This window comes from Molothrus aeneus, chromosome 29, assembly GCF_037042795.1.
Source record: "Molothrus aeneus isolate 106 chromosome 29, BPBGC_Maene_1.0, whole genome shotgun sequence".
Lineage (NCBI taxonomy): Eukaryota > Metazoa > Chordata > Aves > Passeriformes > Icteridae > Molothrus > Molothrus aeneus.
In genome coordinates, this window is record NC_089674.1 from 3,171,899 (window position 1) to 3,190,958 (window position 19,060).

At 56.3% G+C, this 19,060-nt stretch overlaps 2 protein-coding genes and 1 non-coding gene across 3 annotated transcripts; 1 reads left to right on the forward strand and 2 right to left on the reverse strand.

Moving 5' to 3' along the window:
* Nucleotides 1-2,616: 2,616 nt before the first annotated feature.
* Nucleotides 2,617-2,710, reverse strand: LOC136567779 (small nucleolar RNA U13). The gene has a single exon (XR_010785148.1). It is a non-coding gene; the product is annotated as a small nucleolar RNA U13 (small nucleolar RNA).
* Nucleotides 2,711-3,063: 353 nt separating this feature from the next.
* Nucleotides 3,064-8,915, forward strand: TTI2 (TELO2 interacting protein 2). Its single transcript, XM_066567363.1, has 7 exons — nt 3,064-3,801; nt 4,946-5,132; nt 5,999-6,091; nt 6,341-6,525; nt 7,340-7,483; nt 7,865-8,027; nt 8,779-8,915. The coding sequence occupies exons 1-7, from the start codon at nt 3,224-3,226 to the stop codon at nt 8,857-8,859; spliced, it is 1,431 nt and encodes a 476-aa protein (XP_066423460.1). The 5' UTR covers nt 3,064-3,223; the 3' UTR covers nt 8,860-8,915.
* A 422-nt stretch (nt 8,916-9,337) lies between these two features.
* On the reverse strand, nt 9,338-16,551 carry MAK16 (MAK16 homolog). The gene is made up of 10 exons (XM_066567362.1): nt 16,409-16,551; nt 15,504-15,553; nt 14,839-14,948; nt 13,912-13,976; nt 12,700-12,851; nt 11,762-11,816; nt 11,312-11,386; nt 10,297-10,413; nt 10,125-10,181; nt 9,338-9,896 (listed from the first exon to the last, which is right to left on the reverse strand). The coding sequence occupies exons 1-10, from the start codon at nt 16,421-16,423 to the stop codon at nt 9,708-9,710; spliced, it is 885 nt and encodes a 294-aa protein (XP_066423459.1). The 5' UTR covers nt 16,424-16,551; the 3' UTR covers nt 9,338-9,707.
* Between the last annotated feature and the right edge of the window lie 2,509 nt (nt 16,552-19,060).

The following is a 19,060-nucleotide window of genomic DNA, read 5'->3' on the forward strand; positions in this document are numbered from 1 at the left end:
CCACCAGGATCCACAGGGATCGACAGGGATCCACCGGGATCCACAGGGATCCACCCCACCTGCCCCACGTCCCTCTGCAGGGATCCGCAGTTTCCCGGTTGGGATTTCACCCCCAAGGCCACGGCTCGGTTTGGGGTTTGGCCTTGTCCGGGTTGTGGAATTCCCGGCAGGAAGCTGAGCCCTGGGTGAGGGTCGGGATCCTTGTCCCCCGCCCTTGGTGGGGGAATCCATAAAATCAGAGGGGTTTGGGAAAGCTGCAAAAGGCCTCAGAGACAGCAGAACTGTGATTAGAGCTGAGCAGCAGCCATGAGATTGGGCAGCAGAAAAATTATGTAAGTAGAAAAGCAAGGACAAATAGAACAATGATCTGTGTATTAACACTTGTCTAGAATAACTCCCTAAACTACAGAAAAGTTTATCTAGAGAGATATTAGGAAGTTCTAAGCTTAATAATGGAGCTCTGTGCGTTGTGTTTGAAGGCTCACAAGCAGGGATTGTATTTGAAATAAGCAAGCATTGTTTAACCACAGGTACCTGTGCTTACAGTGGTTGGATAGAACTACTGTCAATGTGCTTTTGCTTTGTGGGATTGGTCAAAACACTTATAAAGTGAGTTGTAACATTGAGTTCTGGGTCTGCTGCCTGGGATGTGAGCTGGTGGCATCTTCCCATTGTCATAACCATGGAATGAGGCTGATGCTGGAAAATCAAACAGCTCAAGGCATGTTCCCAGCAGTCCTGTCCTGTTTGTGATTTGTGCACAGCCTCAGGCTGGTGACACCTTGGCTGCACTGAGTTGTTTTTGTATCCCCGGAGCCCCCTGGGATCCCCGAGGGGCTGAGGGATTGTCTGGGGACCTCTGCTGCTCACAGGGACCCTGAGATGTGTTCAAGTCTCTTTTTGCAGCCCAGCAGTCAAAGAAGGAGTCAGAGCTCTTCTGTTCTCATTCCCCAGGTTGTTTATTGTTTCTTATCCATAAAATTCTTTCTCTGCCCTGCCGAGGTCCATCCAGCAGGACAGACAGAGGCACACTGACACCCTCAGTTATCTTTTTATACTAAAAACTATGTGTACAATATTTACAATTCCTTCCCAATACCCATCACCTGTGTTAGACAGTGAGCTTCTACTCTAAACCAATCCCAAAAGTGCCACCATCCCAGCAGAAGATGGAGGCCAAGAAGAAGAAGAAGTAGAAAGGCTGGACACACCCAGATTCCTCCATCTTGCCCCCTGAACCCCCATTCTAAAAACCCCAAAAAATCTCTTTTTCACCCCGTGACAAACTAATTATTATTCTACTTAGACTTTCATGCAGATCCTCATATAAGGTTGGTGATTTTTTCCATGGGTCATAATCAAAGGCACAGGGGTCTTGGGCTCTGTGCCAGGGTCTCTGAGCCCCCTGGCAGGGGTTTGAGCAATCCAGGGCAGACAGGGATGTCCTGAATTCCAACTGGATTGTACAGTTTTGTGTCCAAAAAATTCTTAAATGGATGATTTTTAACCCATCTGAGCTGTGGGTGCTGCAGGGATGGGCCAGGGGACCCCAGGGGGTGCTGAGCCCCCCAAGGAGGGGACACTGCTGGCTGTGACCCTTTAACGTGGTGACAAAGTGCCCAAAATACATCAAACTGCCCCCAAACTGTGCCCAAATCAGGGCAGGACCCCTTGAATCTTCCCAATTTCCCCGCTTTACACATATCTGAGAGATGATGACGTCAGTAGTGACATCACTGACCCCTCCAGGGCTGGCCGCTCCCCAAGCTGTGCCCACATCAGGGTGCACCCCTGGATTTGCCCATTCCCGATGATTTTTGACACGTACCGGAGAATGTGACATCAGCAGTGACATCACAGAGAGCCCAGGGGCTGTGCACGCCCCCCTTCATTTGCTCATTTCCACTGATTATCAACATGGGAAGGAGATGACGTGGCAGTGACGTCACAGAGCCAATCACCAGCACCTCACCCGCCGAGGGGATGACGTCAGCAGTGACGTCATGCACCCATAACATCCTCCTACCTATTGAATTTCATGATTTTGACATAAGGAAATGATGTAGCAGTGACATCACAGAGCCAATCACCAGGCACCTCACATGGAGTATGGATGATGTCAGCAGTGACATCACACACCCCATAACATCCTCCTAACTACTGAATTTCACTGGTTTTGACATAAGGGAATGATGTAGCAGTGACATCACAGAGCCAATCACCAGGCACCTCACATGGAGTATGGGTGACATCAGCAGTGACATCATACACCCCATAACATCTCCTAGCTATTGAATTTAGCTGGTTTTTACGTATGGGAATGACGTAGCAGTGACATCACAGACCCGATCACCAGGCACCTCACATGCCGAGGGGATGACGTCAGAAGTGACATCACACACCCCATGACATTTTTCTCCCTATTGAATTTCATTTGTTTTGTTGTGTGGGGATGACGCAGTAGCGACACGACTGAGCTGATCACCAGACATCTCATGCAGTATGCAGATGACGTCAGCTGCGACGTCACCTCTAACACATTCCTAGGCAACCAACTCTCTGTTCTTGCCATACAGGCGGTAAAATGACGTCATGGCGACGTCAGGACCCCCCGGCGGTCAGATGGGATAGTGCAACGTCGTAACGCAGGGCGCACACATCACGCAGGCGCGTGCCACTCCCATTCATCATTTCCATGAACCGGAAGGATCACCAAAATGGCCGCCGCGCCCGAAGCTACCACCGCGCCACTGCTCTGTCGGCCACGGCGACATCACTGCCCCACTTAGCTCTCCCCGGTTTTTCGTTTACCCCCTCTGAGCCGTTCTTCTCGTCCCTTTCGTTCCCGTTTTTTTCCGCTCCGCACCGCCGCACGGCCGCTCTGCCGCGCTCCGCAGTCGGGAATTAGCGATGCAAATTTATGCGCGCAGAACCACGCCCTCCCCGCCGCCGGCTTTACGGCAAGCGGGAGTTTGCGACAGTACGCGCGCGTGGTGCGGGGGGCGGCGGCGCCGCGGTGACGGGACCGGGGGTGCTCGGGGGGTGTGTGAGGGGTCCCGGGGGTCTGTGAGGGATCCCAAGGGTGCTCGAGGGTCTCTGAGGGATCTCGGGGGTCTCTGAGGTGTCCCGGGGTCCCCTCTCCGCGCAGTTCGCCGCTGCCCCCAGCGATGTGTCCCTAGCGGGGTTCCAGGGCGGGCCGGTCCCGCGGTTCCCGTGCGAGGCCATGGCCGCCAGCAGCTCCAGCCACAGCCCGAGCCCGGAGCGGGGCCCTGTCGCTCCCTCGGCCGAGCAGGCGCTGCTGCGGGCCGGGCGGGCGCTGTGCGAGCGGCCCGGGGCGCTGCGGGAGCTGGGCGCGCTGCTGGAGGCGGCGGATGCCGCGGCGCTGGCCCGGCTGGCGGCGGCGCTGGGCGGGCTGGCGGCTCCGCCGCAACGGGAGCGGGACGGGGCCGAGCAGCCCGGCCGGGACACGGCGTTAGCGGCCGTGGCGGAGCGGGCGGAGCGCGTTGGCGCCGCGTTCCTGCTGCTCCTGCAGAAGCTGGAAGATGCCCGGAGCCAGGAGTCACCACCGGTGGGGTCCATCCCGCGCCGGGTGCTGGGACACGCGTTCATCTTTGCTGTCACACACAAAGAGGAGAGGCCCTGGACCACGGCGAGGAGTCGGGCGGTGGCTCAGGAGGTGCTGGAGCGGCTGCTCCGGACTGCGGGCTGCGGGTCCGTGGAGGAATTCCTGCAGGGAAAGGAGGGGGATGAGGAAGGAAGATTCGGAGAGGTGATGGGGCTCCTGAAGCAGGAGTTAACCAAGTGAGTGGGGAGCAGAGTGTGGCGTGGTTGGATAGGAAATGCTGGGAAATTTCTGAGGCTCAAAGAGATGATAAGTATGAAACCAGGAGCTTTACAAATGGAAGGTGTTGGGAGATGATTGTCAGGGTTTGCCGCCAGCTGAGAGCCTCGGGTGGAGGGGAAATGAGCACTGTGGTGGCTCAGGAGGTGCTGGAGCGGCTGCTCCAGGCTGCGGGTCCGTGGAGGAATTCCTGCAGGGAAAGGAGGGGGATGAGGAAGGAAGATTCGGAGAGGTGATGGGGCTCCTGAAGCAGGAGTTAACCAAGTGGGTGGGGAGCAGAGTGCGGCGTGGTTGGAGGGTGTCTGTGGGAAATACTGGGAAATTTGACACTCAAGAGATGAGAAGTATGAAACCAGGAGCTTTATAAATGGAAGGTGTCGGGATCTCTGCTGCTCAGAGTAGCCTCGAAAAAAGTTCCAAAGTCTCTTTGCCCAGCCCGGCGCTTGAAGAAGGAGTCAGGGCTCTTCATTTCTCTGTCTCAAGGTTGTTTATTGTTCTTATCTATAAAAAATTTTCTCCTGCCCTGCCGAGGTCCGTCCAGCAGGACAGTTCCAGGCACTCTGCCTGCCCCCAGGGTGCTGTTATGTCTTTATGCTAAAAACTATGTGTACAATATTTACAATTCCTTCCAAATACCTATCACCTGTGTTAGACAGGGAGCTTCTACTCTAAACCAATCTAAAAGTGCCACCATCACCGCAGAAGATGGAGGCCAAGAAGAAGAAGAAGGAGAAAGGCTGGACACACCCAGTTCCCTCCATCTTGCCTCCTGAACCCCCATACCAAAAACCCTAAAATCTACTTTTCCACCCTGTGATAACTGCACTAATATTCTACTTAATCTGTTGTAGCTTGCTGATCTTCATACAAGGTTGGTAATTTGCTCCACGGGTCATAATCAAACCCACGGGGGCATTTTGGGCTCTGTGCCAGGGTCTCTGAGCCCCCTGGCAGGGTCTGGGCTGCTCAGGACAGCCAGAGGGATCCCTGGCTCCTGACAGGAAGGTGTTGGGGGATCATTGTCAGGGTTTGCCGCCGGCCGAGAGCCTCAAGTGGAGGGGAAATGAGCCCTGCGTGTTCCCTGAGCTGTGCCTGTCTCTCCAGAGACACCTGGAAGTGTAACCCTGCCTCCAAGGACGTGTTCTCCTGGTCTCTGCTCCGTGTCAGCCGGCCCCGGCTGTGCCCGCACCTGGAGCGGGTCCTGCCGCCCGCGCTGCTCCTCTCCGACGACTTCCAGGAGGAGAACAAAGTGCTGGGCGTGCGCTGCCTGCACCACATCGTCCTCAACGTGGTGAGGAAGGGAGGGCGTGGAGCCCCCTGCGGCCGCTGTGGGACGGGAGGGGCGATCACGGAATGTCCTGAGCTGGGAGGGACCCACAGGGACCCGAGTCCCAGCCCTGGCCCTGCGCAGACCCCACAACCATCTCATCCTGGAGCTCGGGCAGCCTCGAGGCCGTGCCCGTTCCCTGGGCAGTGCCCAGCACCCTCTGGGCAAAGAACCTGTCCCTAAAATCCAGCCTGACCCTGCCCTGACACAGTTCCACCTGTGGGTCAGGTTCCTAACTTCTCTTCCTGGTGAATGGCAGGGTTTAACCTGCATTTCCTGCAGTTCCCCAGACTCTGGGAAGGCCATGGCAGGCTTTAACCTGCATTTCCCGCAGTTCCCCAGACTCTGGGAAGGCCATGGCAGGGTTTAACCTGCATTTCCCGCAGTTCCCCACACTCCCCAGGCTTTGGGAAGGCAGGGTTTAACCTGCATTTCCTGCTGTTCCCCACACTCCCCAGACTCTGGGAAGGCCATGGCAGGGTTTAATCTGCATTTCCTGCAGTTCTTCACACCTCCCAAGCTTCAGGAAGGCCATGGCAGGGTTTAACTTGCAGTTCCAGCAGTTCCCCAGACTCTGGGAAGGCCATGGCAGGGTTTAACCTGCATTTCCTGCATTTCCTCACACTCCTCCAGGCTTTGGGAGGTTTAACCTGCATTTCCTGCAGTTTTTTACACTCCCCAGGCTTTGGGAAGGCCATGGCAGGGTTTAACCTGCATTTCCTTGCACTCCTGCAGGCTTTGGGAGGTTTAACCTGCATTTCCAGCAGTTCCTCGCAGGGCTGAGGGTTCTGTGCTGCCCAGCAGTGATGTCCTGCTCTCTGTTGTTGCAGCCAGGAGCGGATCTGTGCCAGTTCAACAGGGCCCAGGTGGTTTTCCACGCCCTCTACAACCACCTCTACTCACGGGAGGCTCCTCTCATCCAGGTAGGACGGGGCTGCCCTGGGCTTTGGGGGGCCCTGGGGTGCAGGGAGCCCCTCAGGTTCAGGCAGGAGGCTGAGCCTGTCACCAGGGAATAGATTGCAGGAAAACACCACAGAGGGAGGAGCTGCTCCCTCCTGCCCATTCCAGGTGGGCAGGGAACGGCTTTGAAGCACCCAGCTGAGCCACGGGGTTGGGGTTGGTTGTGCTTTGGAGAGAACAGGAGCTCAGAGTCCCCGCTGTCCCCAAACCAGGCGGTGCTGCTGTGCCTGCTGGACCTGCTGCCCGTGCTGGAGCGATGCCAGCGGCGCCAGGGCCAGCCCAGGGCCACCTCCCCCTGGGACCAGGTGCTGCAGCTGCTGCTGACCCACATGGAGGCCGAGCACCGGCTGGCGCTGCGCAGGGTCTACGCAGGGAGCCTGCCTGCCTTTGTCACCAGGTGAGACACGGGGACAGGGCCACCTGAGCACCTTCCCGAGGGGTGGGAGCTGCACCTGGGGCTGTGCCCACCTTCCCGAGGGGTGGGAGCTGCACCTGGGGCACTGCACACCTGCCTGAGGGGAGGGAGCTGCACCTGGGGCCGTGCCCACCTTCCCAAAAGGGTGGGAGCTGCACCTGGGGCCGTGCCCACCTTCCCAAAGGGGTGGGAGCTGCACCTGGGGCTGTGCCCACCTTCCCAAAGGGGTGGGAGCTGCACCTGGGGCTGTGCCCACCTTCCTGAGGGGTGGGAGCTGCACCTGGGGCACTGCACACCTTCCCAAAAGGGTGGGAGCTGCACCTGGGGCCGTGCCCACCTTCCTGAGGGGTGGGAGCTGCACCTGGGGCTGTGCCCACCTTCCCAAAGGGGTGGGAGCTGCACCTGGGGCCGTGCCCACCTTCCTGAGGGGTGGGAGCTGCACCTGGGGCCATGCCCACCTTCCTGAGGGGTGGGAGCTGCACCTGGGGCCGTGCCCACCTTCCCAAAGGGGTGAGAGCTGCACCTGGGGCCGTGCCCACCTTCCCAAAGGGGTGGGAGCACAGGGATGGGCCCTGGGCTTGGTATCCAAGGGTTGGTTCCCCCCTCAGGGTATTTTTAGGATTCAGGGGATCTATCCTCCCTCCTCAGGGTGTGTTTTTGGGATCTAGGGGATTATCCTTCCCCCTCAGGGTGTTTTTAGGATCCAGGGGATCTGTCGTCCCCCCCCCCCTCCTCAGGGTGTTTTTGGGATCCAGGGGATCTATCCTTCCCCCTCAGGGTGTGTTTGTGCTCCCAGACTTGGCATCCTCATCGTGAGGCACCTGAAGAGGCTGGAACGAGTCATCCTGGGCTACCTGGAGGTCTCTGATGGCCCCGGGGAAGAGGCCAGGCTGGGAATCCTGCAGGCTCTGCAGTGCACCATAGAGCACGCCTGGCCCAGGTACCACAAAAGCTGGCCTGACATGAATGTTTCATTCCTACCCTGAATCTTCCCACTTTAAGACCCAAAGTTACTTTTTCTTCAGGAAAAGCCCTGAAATCCTGAGGGAAAATTGTCCCACTGGCATTACTGAAAAACGTGGCTCCAAAATTAAGCTGGGGCCTCATTTTGACCCAACTTGTGCTGTTCCAAAAGCATAAATTGAACCACCATGGAGTAAACCCTGTGCTGTGGGCTGGGCTGTGCAGTGCCAGCATCCCCAACACCATCCCTGATTCCTGCCTGTCTGGGGCTGTCCTGGCAGCAATCCTGCCCCAGAGCAGCCCCAGGCTGTGCTGTCCCTGCCTGGGGAGGCTTTGGGATGAGCTCTTTCCCTTGCAGGATGCCCTGCAGGCTCCCCGTGCTCCTCAAGGCCCTGCTGAGGCTGCTCTGGGACGTTCACAGCGATCAGGGCCCGACCCCTGAGCCCGTCAGGGCTGCTCTGCTGCACGGGGCCACCCAGTGCCTCATCCTGCTGGACCACTGCTGCCAGGGCCAGGTCAAGGTGAGCCAGGGCTCCCTGGGGCTGCTGGGCACAGGTCAAGGTGAGCCAGGGCTCCTTGGTGGCTTTCAGGGCTCCCTGGGGCTGCCAGGGCTCCCTGGGGCTGCCAGGGCCAGGTCAAGGTGGGTCAGGGCTCCCTGGGGCTGTCAGGGCTCTCTGCTGGCTGTTAGAGCTCTCTCGTGGCTATCAGGGCCAGGTCAAGGTGAGTCAGGGCTCCTTGGTGGCTTTCAGGGCTCCCTGGGGGCTGTCAGAGCCCCTTGGTGGCTGCCAGGGCCAGGTCAAGGTGAGTGAGGGCCCCTTGGTGGCTCTCAGAGCTCCCTGGTGGCTCTCAGGGCCCCTTGGTGGCTCTCAGAGCTCCCTGGTGGCTCTCAGGGCCCCTTGGTGGCTCTCAGGGCCCCTTGGTGGCTCTCAGGGCTCCCTGGTGGCTCTCAGAGCCCCTTCGTGGCTCTCAGGGCCCCTTGGTGGCTCTCAGAGCTCCCTGGTGGCTCTCAGGGCTCCCTGGTGGCTCTCAGGGCCCCTTGGTGGCTCTCAGGGCTCTCTGGTGGCTCTCAGAGCTCCCTGGGGGCTCTCAGGGCCCCTTGGTGGCTGCCAGGCCCCTCTTCCCCCTCAGCCCAGCAGGAGTTTGGGTCCCCCCTCCCCAGCAGCGGTGCTGAGGGACTCGGGAGCTGTTGCTGGATGGGCTCAGTGTGGGCTGGCCAGGGTGGGTGGCACCATCAGTGCCAGGGCTCTGGCAGTGCTGCTCTGCTCCCTGCAGGTGCTGCTGGCAGGGCTGCACAGCACCTGTGAGGAGAAGAGGCTGCAGGAGTGCTTCAGGAAGGTGCAGGAGAGCACCTGAGGTGTCTGACACTGCTCAGCCCCTTTTGTACAATAAAAATGTTGTGTTTATTTAAAGTTCTGTCCTTCTGTCCCACCTGCGAGCCCTACACCAGACAGAGGGGACAGGGGCACCTGGGGCAGTGCCCACCTTTCTGAGGGGTGGGAGCTGCACCTGGGGCCGTGCCCACCTTCCCAAAGGGGTGGGAGCTGCACCTGGGGCCGTGCCCACCTTCCCAAAGGGGTGGGAGCTGCACCTGGGGCTGTGCCCACCTTCCTGAGGGGTGGGAGCTGCACCTGGGGCCGTGCCCACCTTCCCAAAGGGGTGGGAGCACAGGGATGGGCCCCGGGCCTGGTACCCAAGGGTTGGCTTGGGCTCTGTGCCAGGCTCTGGCAGTGCTGCTCTGCTCCCTGCAGGTGCTGCTGCCAGGGCTGCACAGCAGCTGTGAGGAGAACAGGCTGCAGGAGAGCACCTGAGGTGCCTGACACTGCTCAGCTGCTTTTGTACAATAAAATTCTTGGTTTTATTTAAAGTTCTGTCGTTCTTGTCCCACCTCTGAGCCCTACACCTCCCCCAGACACAGCTGAGCTTTCCCCAGCCTTACAGGGAGCAGCAGGGCCCTTCCTGGAGCAGAGGCTGGGCTCATCTTTTTGAGGTTGCAGAGGAGGTGGGAGATGTTCCTTTGAGCTGGGCTTCACCCAGTTGTACAAACTCACTGCAGCTGCCTGGGCTCGGGGCACAAAGCCCAGAACATGCGTGCAGTATCAAACCAGGCTCCTGTGAGGGCTGGGAGGTGGGTGACAGATGCTGCAGTCACACTCTGGAGGCACATCTGGAGTTCAGTCAGTACCAAATGGGATCAGGAGGGCTCAGGCTGTTTTTGTCTTGGTGCTGGGCTCTGTCTCCTCCTCGTACTCTATCTCGATGTGGGGACGTTTTCTCCTGGCTGGGCCCTTCAGGGGCGTTTTCCCTTTAGATTTGGAGTGGGAGGCTTTCTCCTCCTCTTCTTCCTCCTCTTCCTGCTCCTCTTCACTGCTTGTCTCCAGTTTATCCATGTCCTGAGGAAGAATTGAGTGAGCAGAGTGATGTCAGGGCAGGTTGTGTAACTAAGCCTCCTCCTTCCCCAAAATCACCTCCTTACCATCCCACTCAGAGCTGGGCTGGGCTCCCACTGCACAATTCTCTTCCACAGCTGATTTTGCTGCCTCTTACCCCTCCCCAGAGGCACCCAGGGGTGCAGGTGCCCCTGCAGCTCAGCCTCAGTTGGGCCCTGGTGCTTCACCCACCTCAAAGTCGCTGAGCTCGCTGTCCTCTGCTTCCACAAACTCCCTTTTATCCACGTCCTGCAAGGAACAGAGGCAGGGACTGAGCACTGCAGTGTCATGGAAGAGCCACCAAAAGGCTCTTCTGAGTTGTTCTCAGCCCAGCTCAGCACCACAGCAGGGCTGGAAGCTTTACCTCATCATCATCCTCATCTTCTTCCCTCTCTGCATCCGACTCGCTCTCGCTCTCTGCGTCTTGCTGCTGCAGGGCCTTGTCAAAGGCGTGGATGGGGAAGTTGTAAATGTCTCCATACTGAAAGGAAAATTGGCATTTTCCATGAGCCACAGGAGGAGGAAGATGCACTTTGGGCTGGGGGGCACGGACAGCCTGCATGGAGCAGCATCAGACTGAGGTGTGGATCAGCCCCTTCCCAGCTGAGCCCACGCTCCTGCACAGCACAGGAGGGAGCCCTCATGTTTGGGGAGCCCTCGTGTTTTGGGGGAACCCTCGTGTTTGGGGGCTCTCCGTGCAGAGAGCAGGAGGGCAGCCCTCGTGTTTGGGGGAGCCCTCGTGTTTGGGGAGCCCTCGTGTTTTGGGGCTCCCTGTGCACAAGAGGGGAGTCTTCATGTTTTAGGGCTCCCTGTATTTTGGGGAGCCCTCATGTTTTTGGGCTCCTTGTGTACTGGAGAAGAGGGCAGCCCTCATGTTTTGGGGCTCCCTGTGCACAGGACAGGAGGGGAGCCTTTGTGTTTTGGGCCTCCCTGTGTTTTGGGAAGCCCTCATGTTTTGGGGCTGCATGTGCACAAGAGGGGAGTCTTCATGTTTTGGGGCTCCCTGTGCACAGAGCAGGAGGGAAGCCCTCGTGTTTCGGGGCTCCCTGTGCACAGAACAGGGGAGCAGCCCTCATGTTTTGGGGCTCCCTGTGTTTTGGGAAGCCCTCGTGTTTTGGGGCTCCCTGTGCACAGAGCAGGAGGGCGGCCCTCATGTTTTGGGGCTCCCTATGCACAGGACAGGAGGGGAGCACTTGTCTTTTGGGGAGCCCTCGTGTTTTGGGGCTCCCTGTCTTTTGGGAAGCCCTCGTGTTTTGGGGCTCCCTGTGTTTTGGGGCTCCCTGTGCACAAGAGGGGAGCCCTTGTGTTTTGGGGCTCCCTGTGTTTTGGGGTTCCCTGTGTTTTGGGGAGCCAGGCATCCCCCAGGGCAGCTCCCTCACCGTGTCCTGCTTCAGCCTTTCCAGCAGCTCCTTCTCGATGGCGTTGTCCAGCTGGGCAGCGATCAGGGCTTTCTCCTAGGGAACACAGAGCAGCTGGGTGAGCGCCAGGGGCAGTGGGGACAGCAGCAGTGGCACGAGGTGACACAGGGCCAGTGGCACGAGGTGACACAGGGCACTCGAGGTGACACAGGGGCAGTGGCACGAGGTGACAGAGGGCACTCGAGGTGACACAGGGGCAGTGGCACAAGGTGACACAGGGCACTCGAGGTGACACAGGGCCAGTGGCACGAGGTGACACGGGGCACTCGAGGTGACACGGGGCACTCGAGGTGACACAGGGCACTCAAGGTGACACAGGGCCAGTGGCACGAGGTGACACAGGGCACTCAAGGTGACACGGGGCACTCGAGGTGACACGGGGCACTTGAGGTGACACGGGGCACTCGTTACCTCCCGCCTGTTCTCGCGCCTCTCGATCTTCCTGCGCAGCGGGACGAGCTTCCTCCTGCAGGGAGGAACGGGGAACGTCACAGCCCTGGCAGGCAGCACCAGCAGCAGCTGCACATTCCAAACCTCCTGAGGTGGGGGTGCCTCAGGATAAGGAAGATCTAAAGCCGGTAGGGAGCATCCAAAGGATGGGGAAGGGTCTGGAGGGGCCACAGGAGGAGCAGCTCCTCCCGAGGGACAGCTCTGATCTCGGCTCTGTGGGACAGGGAATGGCTGGAGCTGTGGCAGGGCAGGCTCAGGCTGGATTTTAGGGGAAGATTCTTCCCCCAGAGGGTGCTGGGCACTGCCCCCAGGGAATGGGCATGGCCCAGGGGCTGCCAGAGCTCCAAGATGGACACTGCCCCCAGGGATGGACAGTGGGGTTGTTGGGGGTCTGTGCAGGGCCAGGAGTTGGGATCAACGACCCCTGGGTGTCCCTCCAGCTCAGGACATTCCCTCAGTGCATTCCTACCCTGCATTCCTGCAGCCAGGGATGCACAGGTGGGGTTTTTTGGGGGGCCTTGTGGGTCCCTCCAGCTCAGGACATTCCCTCAGTGCATTTCTACACTGCATTCCTGCAGCCAGGGATGCACAGGTGGGGTTTTTTTTGGGGGGTCCCTCCAGCTCAGGACATTCCCTCAGTGCATTTCTACACTGCATTCCTGCAGCCAGGGATGCACAGGTGGGGTTTTTTGGGGGCCTTGTGGGTCCCTCCAGCTCAGGACATTCCCTCAGTGCATTTCTACACTGCAGTCCTGCAGCTCGTCCATGTCAGATCCATCTAAACCCCTCAGGAAAACAGGACCAGCTCCGTGTCCCAGCAGCACCAGCAGCTCAGGAGAGGGGCAGTGGCTCCAGAGGCCACCAGAGGTCACTGCCATGGTCCCTGCCGTGTCCCTTACTGCCTCTTGAGGGTCAGCTTGCGGATGCGGATCAGGTACTGCGTGATCTTGGTGAACCTCTGCTTGCACTTGTGCCGGATGAAGCGGGGCCAGTAGATGAGGTTCTCATCGATCTCCTCCAGAGCCTTCTCGTAGTTCTTGCTCAGCAGCACCTGCAGGGACAGGGGAAGGGCTGGGTGACAGAGCAGGACAAAAAAGGGACGTTTGGGGAGGGGCTGCATGGCCCCCAGAATCACGGGATTGTTAAGGAAAAGCCATCCAAGGTGGTCCCCACCTTGTCCCCATCCCCGAGCACTGAGTGCCACCCCCAGGATGGGGATTCCAAACCTCCCTGGGCAGTGCCATGTGGAAGGGGCTAACAGCAGGCCTGTCAGCTAAAGGAGCAAGAAGAAGCTGACAAGGAGCTCTCTCTCTCCAAGGCTGTAACCAAGGAGACAAGAGGAGTGAGGAACTGAAGAAAGATAAGAAGAGAACTTTGCAGCTGGATGAAGTATTTTCAGAAAGTTAGCTGAAGCCACTGTAACTTTTCACCAATGGTGTTATGTTGATTTATTTATTGTGGCCAATAGCTAGGGGAGAAGAAGCATAAACAATTAGAAAGTGTATGAAAGGTCAGCCATGTTCAATAATAAAGAGTTGCTGTCTGAGACTGCTTGTGGTCTCTGCTTTGTGTCGTGACTGCCTCGACAAGGACGGTTCTATGCCATGGACATATTTTATGAAAAATCTTTTCATTAGGACTTTTTCTCCTGGGAAGCTGAGAGGCTTCAGAAATGAAATGTAAACAATAATTATCTGCTGCTGTGGAATGCAACAGGTGCATCTTTGATTGGTTTCTAATTAATAGTCAATCACAGTCCAGCTGTCTCAGACTCTCTGGTCAGTCACAAGATTTTATTATCATTCCTTTCTATTCCTTGCAAGCCTTCTGATGAAATCCTTTCTTCTTTTAGCATAGTTTTAATATATAATTTTCTTTTCATATAATATCTATCATAAAATAATAAATCAGCCTTCTGAAACATGGGAGTCAAGATTCTCATCTCTTCCCTCATCCTGAGAGCCCTGAGAACACCAGCACAGTTCCATGCCTGAGCAGTCTTTCCATGGAGAAATTCCTGCTGCTGCCCACCCTGTCCCTCCCCTGGAACAGCCTCCCTGCCCCCTGTGGGGACCCCAGGGCTGCTGTCCCTGCTGTGTCCCCGAGCTCACCCGTTCCCAGAGGCGCCGGGGAAACGCCGCCCGCTCGATGGTCTTCATGTAGAGGTAACAGCGACCTGGGGAAAACAGGGGAGGTGGAAAATGCCTGTTTTATACCTGGCTGTTCACAAATATTCAAATGAATATTGTCTGTGTTGTGTTAGAAAGTGATTCATTCTCTTAAGTAGAGTGTTAAATATAGTTATAGGTTATAACATAATGTTAAAATAGAAACGATGCTATGTAAGATACTTTTTTAAAGAAAGGACTTGCACTGAGATAGCAGCCACAGGACACCTGAATCTTTCAGAGAAAGAGAATTTATTGCTCCATTATCAGAAGAAATGAACTTCTTCCTGCCTCGCTCAGTTAGGATTCAGAGGAAGAAGCTGACACTGCCCAGACAGAATCCTGTGTTTGAATGGAATTTATGCAGCATGGATGAGGTGTATGAATATGCAACAGGCTGCTGCTTTTAAGGGTTAATCCTCTGTTAATGTGGGTCCTTTTTCAGGTTTATTTTGCCCAGAAAGAGGTACCTGGACTGTCCCCAACTCTTTGTATGTATTGTCTCATATTGTCCTAAATCCTAATTGTCCAAATTATTATTACTCTAATTATATTACTATTTTTATAACCATCTTATTACTATTAAACTTCTTAAAAATTTTTAAAAACGAGTGCTTGGTGTTTTTCACAGGGAACAAACCCCCTGAGCCCCTCCCCAGAGCCAGGCTACCCTCAGGCAGCACCACCCACCCCTCCCTGCCCGCTGCATCCCAGCCCCATGCAGGCCGGAAAAGATCAAATCCAAACTTCGATCCCCAGTGCCACATCCCAGCATTCCCATGGCACCTCAAGGACTGGGGACTCCAAACCCCTCCTGGGGGCCCTTTTCAAGGCCTGATGCCCTTTCCATGCAGGAATCCCTGCTCCCACCTTTCTCCTCCCGGACCGTGGCGTACTGGCTGTTGGCCAGCGGGCAGGAGGAGCGGTTGCACAGCCCCGTCAGGTTGTACTCGTTCCTGCAGAAATTCTGCGTTTTGGTGCTGCAAAAAAAGGGACAGGGAACCCATGAGGGGAGGGCAGGAACACCCCACCGCTCCCAGCCTCTGTGACTCTCACATGTGGTGGCACAGAGGGGACACTTTAGTATAGGAGAGGTGGCCTTTGAGTCCTAGCAAAACAGAAGTTTTGTACTTGAATATCTGTGTAGAGGCTTTGCCCTGGGAGGTCCTGGTTGCCCTTGATGGGCTGCAGCTGCCATGTCCTTAATTGGGCTGCAGCTGTGACCAATGAAGAGAACTGGGATAAAAGGGGGCGGGTTGGCCAGTCAGGGAGAGCCTTGAACTGGGAAAGAACAGCATGCAGAAGAAGGAGTCTGTGCTGTGAAGATCTGCAGCCATCAGAATGCACTGAGGAGGTATGGACTTTAGAAATCTGATAACAACAGTATGGGACTTTAGAAATCTGACAACAACAGTATCAGATGTTGTATGATGTATGGGACTCTAGAAATAGAACAACAACACTTTAGGGGGTACCCGAGCACGTCCCTGCTGGACCCCCCAAAGTCCCCACCCCACCGTGTCCCCCAGACTCACGTCATCTTGTAGGAGCAGAACTGCCTGTTCCCCAGCATGCTCCAGACAACCTGCAGGGGACACAAACAGCAGTGACCTCATTTATCATCCCCACAAAAACCCCTCCAACAACCACTTTCCATGAAAATAACTGCCCTGATCATAACAGGCCTAGGCAGCACTTTAGCCTGAGAAATTTCAAAAATAGCTCAAACACTCATCCTCACAAAGCAAACTCCTCTCTCAAACTTCTCCTAGGATACTTTAACCCTTTAATCCACCGCCTAAGCATAACTACCTCAACAGAGAACAAAACATTGCCTCTCACCTAATTGACCTCTCCTGATACAAAATACAAAAAGCCCAGAAGGACCAGCCAAGCTGCAACTAATAGCAACCAAAGCTGCCACCACCCTCCACTCCAGCCTAATCAAAGCTTACTTAGGATCATTTGCTTTATCTGTCCTCATCATCCTCATATCCACATAGAGAAACAACCAGTGGCCCTCAACCTTCATAAAAACCATCAAATCCTGAAAATCACCCACGACGCCCTAATCGACCTCCCAGCACCATCAAATACCTTAACACGATGAAACACCGTGACACCCCTCACCCGCGTGTCCCTGCCAGCTCCGGCAGCTGACGGGGGACACACCACAAACATTGGGGTTTGCTCGGTGTCCCCTGGCAGGGAGAGCGCCCGGGCACAGCACGAGTGCTGCTGCCAAGTCCCCATTCACACTCCCGGTGTCCCCGGAGCCACAGCCGCGCTGGGGACACACAGGGGATCCCCGGTGCCCCGGTCCCCTCAGAGCCGCGCTGGGCACACACAGGAGACCCCCGGCCACGTGAGGCGGGCGCACGGCCGGGCCCGGCGGCGGGGCGGACGTTTGACACGGGGCCGAAAGAACGGTGGGACTCACATCGTCGGAATGCATGGTGGCGGTGACAGAGGTGGCAGCGGTGACACAGACGGCGGTGACAGAGGTGACAGCGGTGGCGGTGACAGCGGGCACTGACGGCGGTGAGGGTGCCGGCCGCGCGGTCTAGGGCGCCGCCATTACAGGAAAGGGCGGGGCGCTCCAAGTCTCGCGAGAGCGGCGGCCCTGAGGGAGAGGAAAAGGGCGGGAAGGAGGGCGGGCCCCGCTGTCATGGCGGCCGCGCCCCCTCAGGGTGAAGAGCCCACAAAGTCTCGCTCAAAGAGACGCTGAGGGAGACAGGCAATAAAGACCCACAGTTTAACCTGTTCCCTTTCCCTGCCGTGCAGAGCAGAGGAAAAGAGGAAAATGTTCTTACCCCGGCACCCGGCTGGGAGCGTGGAGCCGCTGCCGCCGCGCCGAGCACTGCTCGCACCGGGATTTGCGGTTCCCGTCGGCAGCGAGGGGAGGAGCGGCCCCGGCCCCGCAGGTGTCCCCGGAGCCTCGCCGGTGTCTGGGAGCGACAGCGGGGTCGGGCCGGGGGGGGCAGGAATGGAGATCCGAGCTCCGGGCTCGGGCGGGGCTGAGCCCTCCCGGGACACCGGGAACCCCGCCGGGATGGGTATCGGGAACCGGGAATTCCCGATCACCGGGAATCCCGCCGGGATCGGGCACAGGGAACAGGGAATCCTGCAGGGATGGGGCACTGGGAACCGGGAATTCCCGAGCACCGGGACTCCCACTGGGATGGGGCACCGGGCACCGGGAGTCCTGCTGGGATCGGGCACTGGGAATCCCGCCGGGAGGGGGCACATGGCTCGGGATTCCCAAGCATCAAAATTCCTGCCTGGATCAGGCACCCAGCCCGGGATTCCTGCCAGGATGGGGGCACCGGCCTGCGAATCCTGAGCACCGAAATTCCTGCTGGGATGGGGCACCTGGCCCAGGATTCCCGGGATTTCAGAACACCGGGATTCCCGCCTGGATCAGGGCACCTGTCTCGGGATTTCTGAGCTCTGGGGATGTTGGCACCCGCAGGTTTTGGTCCCTCCTGACCTCGGGGCTCTCTCCTGCCCTGGGATGCTCTCCCTGCCTTTTCCAGGCCGGCTCCTCCCTGGCAGAGCTGGAAAATCCCCCAGACCTGGCGAGGTTTTGCAGTGGGGCTCTCTCTGTCCTTCCATCATTCCTATTTTCCTAAACTTCTGACACTTGGCTCCGTGATTCCCTTTCAAAGCCCAAACCGAGGCTGTTGGGGAAGATGGAACAGGAAAGCCTTATAAATATGATTGTCTGGCAAAAGATTTTGAGAATATGGAAACTATAAGCGAGATTGAAATGAAAGCAAGCTTTGAGATCCCTCAGTTACTGAACAACTGGAAAACAATGGTGTGGCTGGCTGAAGGTGATCCCCTTTTGATGGAACAACACCCTCTGCCTGCAGACAGCTTAAAATGTTAAAATGTTAATACAGCACTAATAATCAACACAACACAATACAGGTAGTAAATATCTGCTTAGAGCCATTTAATCTGCACTTTTCACAGCGGGGCAGCAGCACCATCTGCTGAGGGAGTGTGGAGCTGTCACTGTCATTTTTTGTGGAAAAATCCTCTTTGCCCAGGGCTTTGCTCCTGGGAAGCTGAGAAGCCCCAGAGAAAAAGGAAAACAATAATTATCTCATTGCTTCTCCTGTGTTTTGCTGCTTTGGAGTGTGGTTGGACATTGTTTATCCAACTTGTGAATTCTTTTAACTTAATGGTCCGGCTGTGTCAGACTCTGGAGAGTTACAAGTTTTCATTATTATCTTTTAGCCTTGTGTCTGAATTTTTCCTGTATTCTTTAGTATAGTTTTGTATAGCATTCTTTAATATAATATAATTTAATATCATAAAATAATAAATCAGCCTTCTGAGAACATGGAGTCAGATTCTCAATTCCTCCTTCATCTTGGGGATCCTGCAAACTCAACAGAAGGCTCCCAATTCTCCTTCACCTTCCCTTTTTTTTCCTTTTCCCCTCCTGTTTTTCTGCATTTAACCCTTTCTGTGGAGTTATCTGTTCTGTTTGCTGCCCCCTCGGGAGGTTTCCTGTCTCTCTGCCTCCTTGCTGCCCCAGGCAGAATCACCCACATCTCTTTGCAGATGTTTTCCCCAAATATTTCCAGTTCTGAGCCAGCAGGGGGGGGAATTGATTTAAAACCCCAACCCGTTCTGTCTCACAGCTCCATCTTTCTCGCTTTACTTCCCTTTTCCTTCCTTTTGCTTTTTATTCTTCTATTTTGCTGTTTTTCTGTCTCTTATTATTTTAACAGTTTTTTAAATTTTTCTTCATTCCTTTTCCTTATTTTCCTCTTCCTCTTTTCTCTTGCCTTTTTCCCTCATACCTTTCTCCTTTTGACTTTGCAATTTTTTTTACCCTTATCCATTAACCTTTTTCCTTCCTCTTCCCTTTTCCTCTTCCTCTTCCCTTTTCCTTTTCCCCATTTCCTCTTCCTCTCCTCCTTTTCCTTTTTTCCTTTTCCTTTTCCCCTTCCTCTTCCTTTTGCCCTTTCAGGACCTGGGACAGCTCCGGCCCCGCCCCTCCCCGCCGGTGGGCGTGTCCCGTGCGTCACTGGGCGTGTCCGTGCGTCGCGGGGCGTGTCCCTGTGCCCGCTATAAC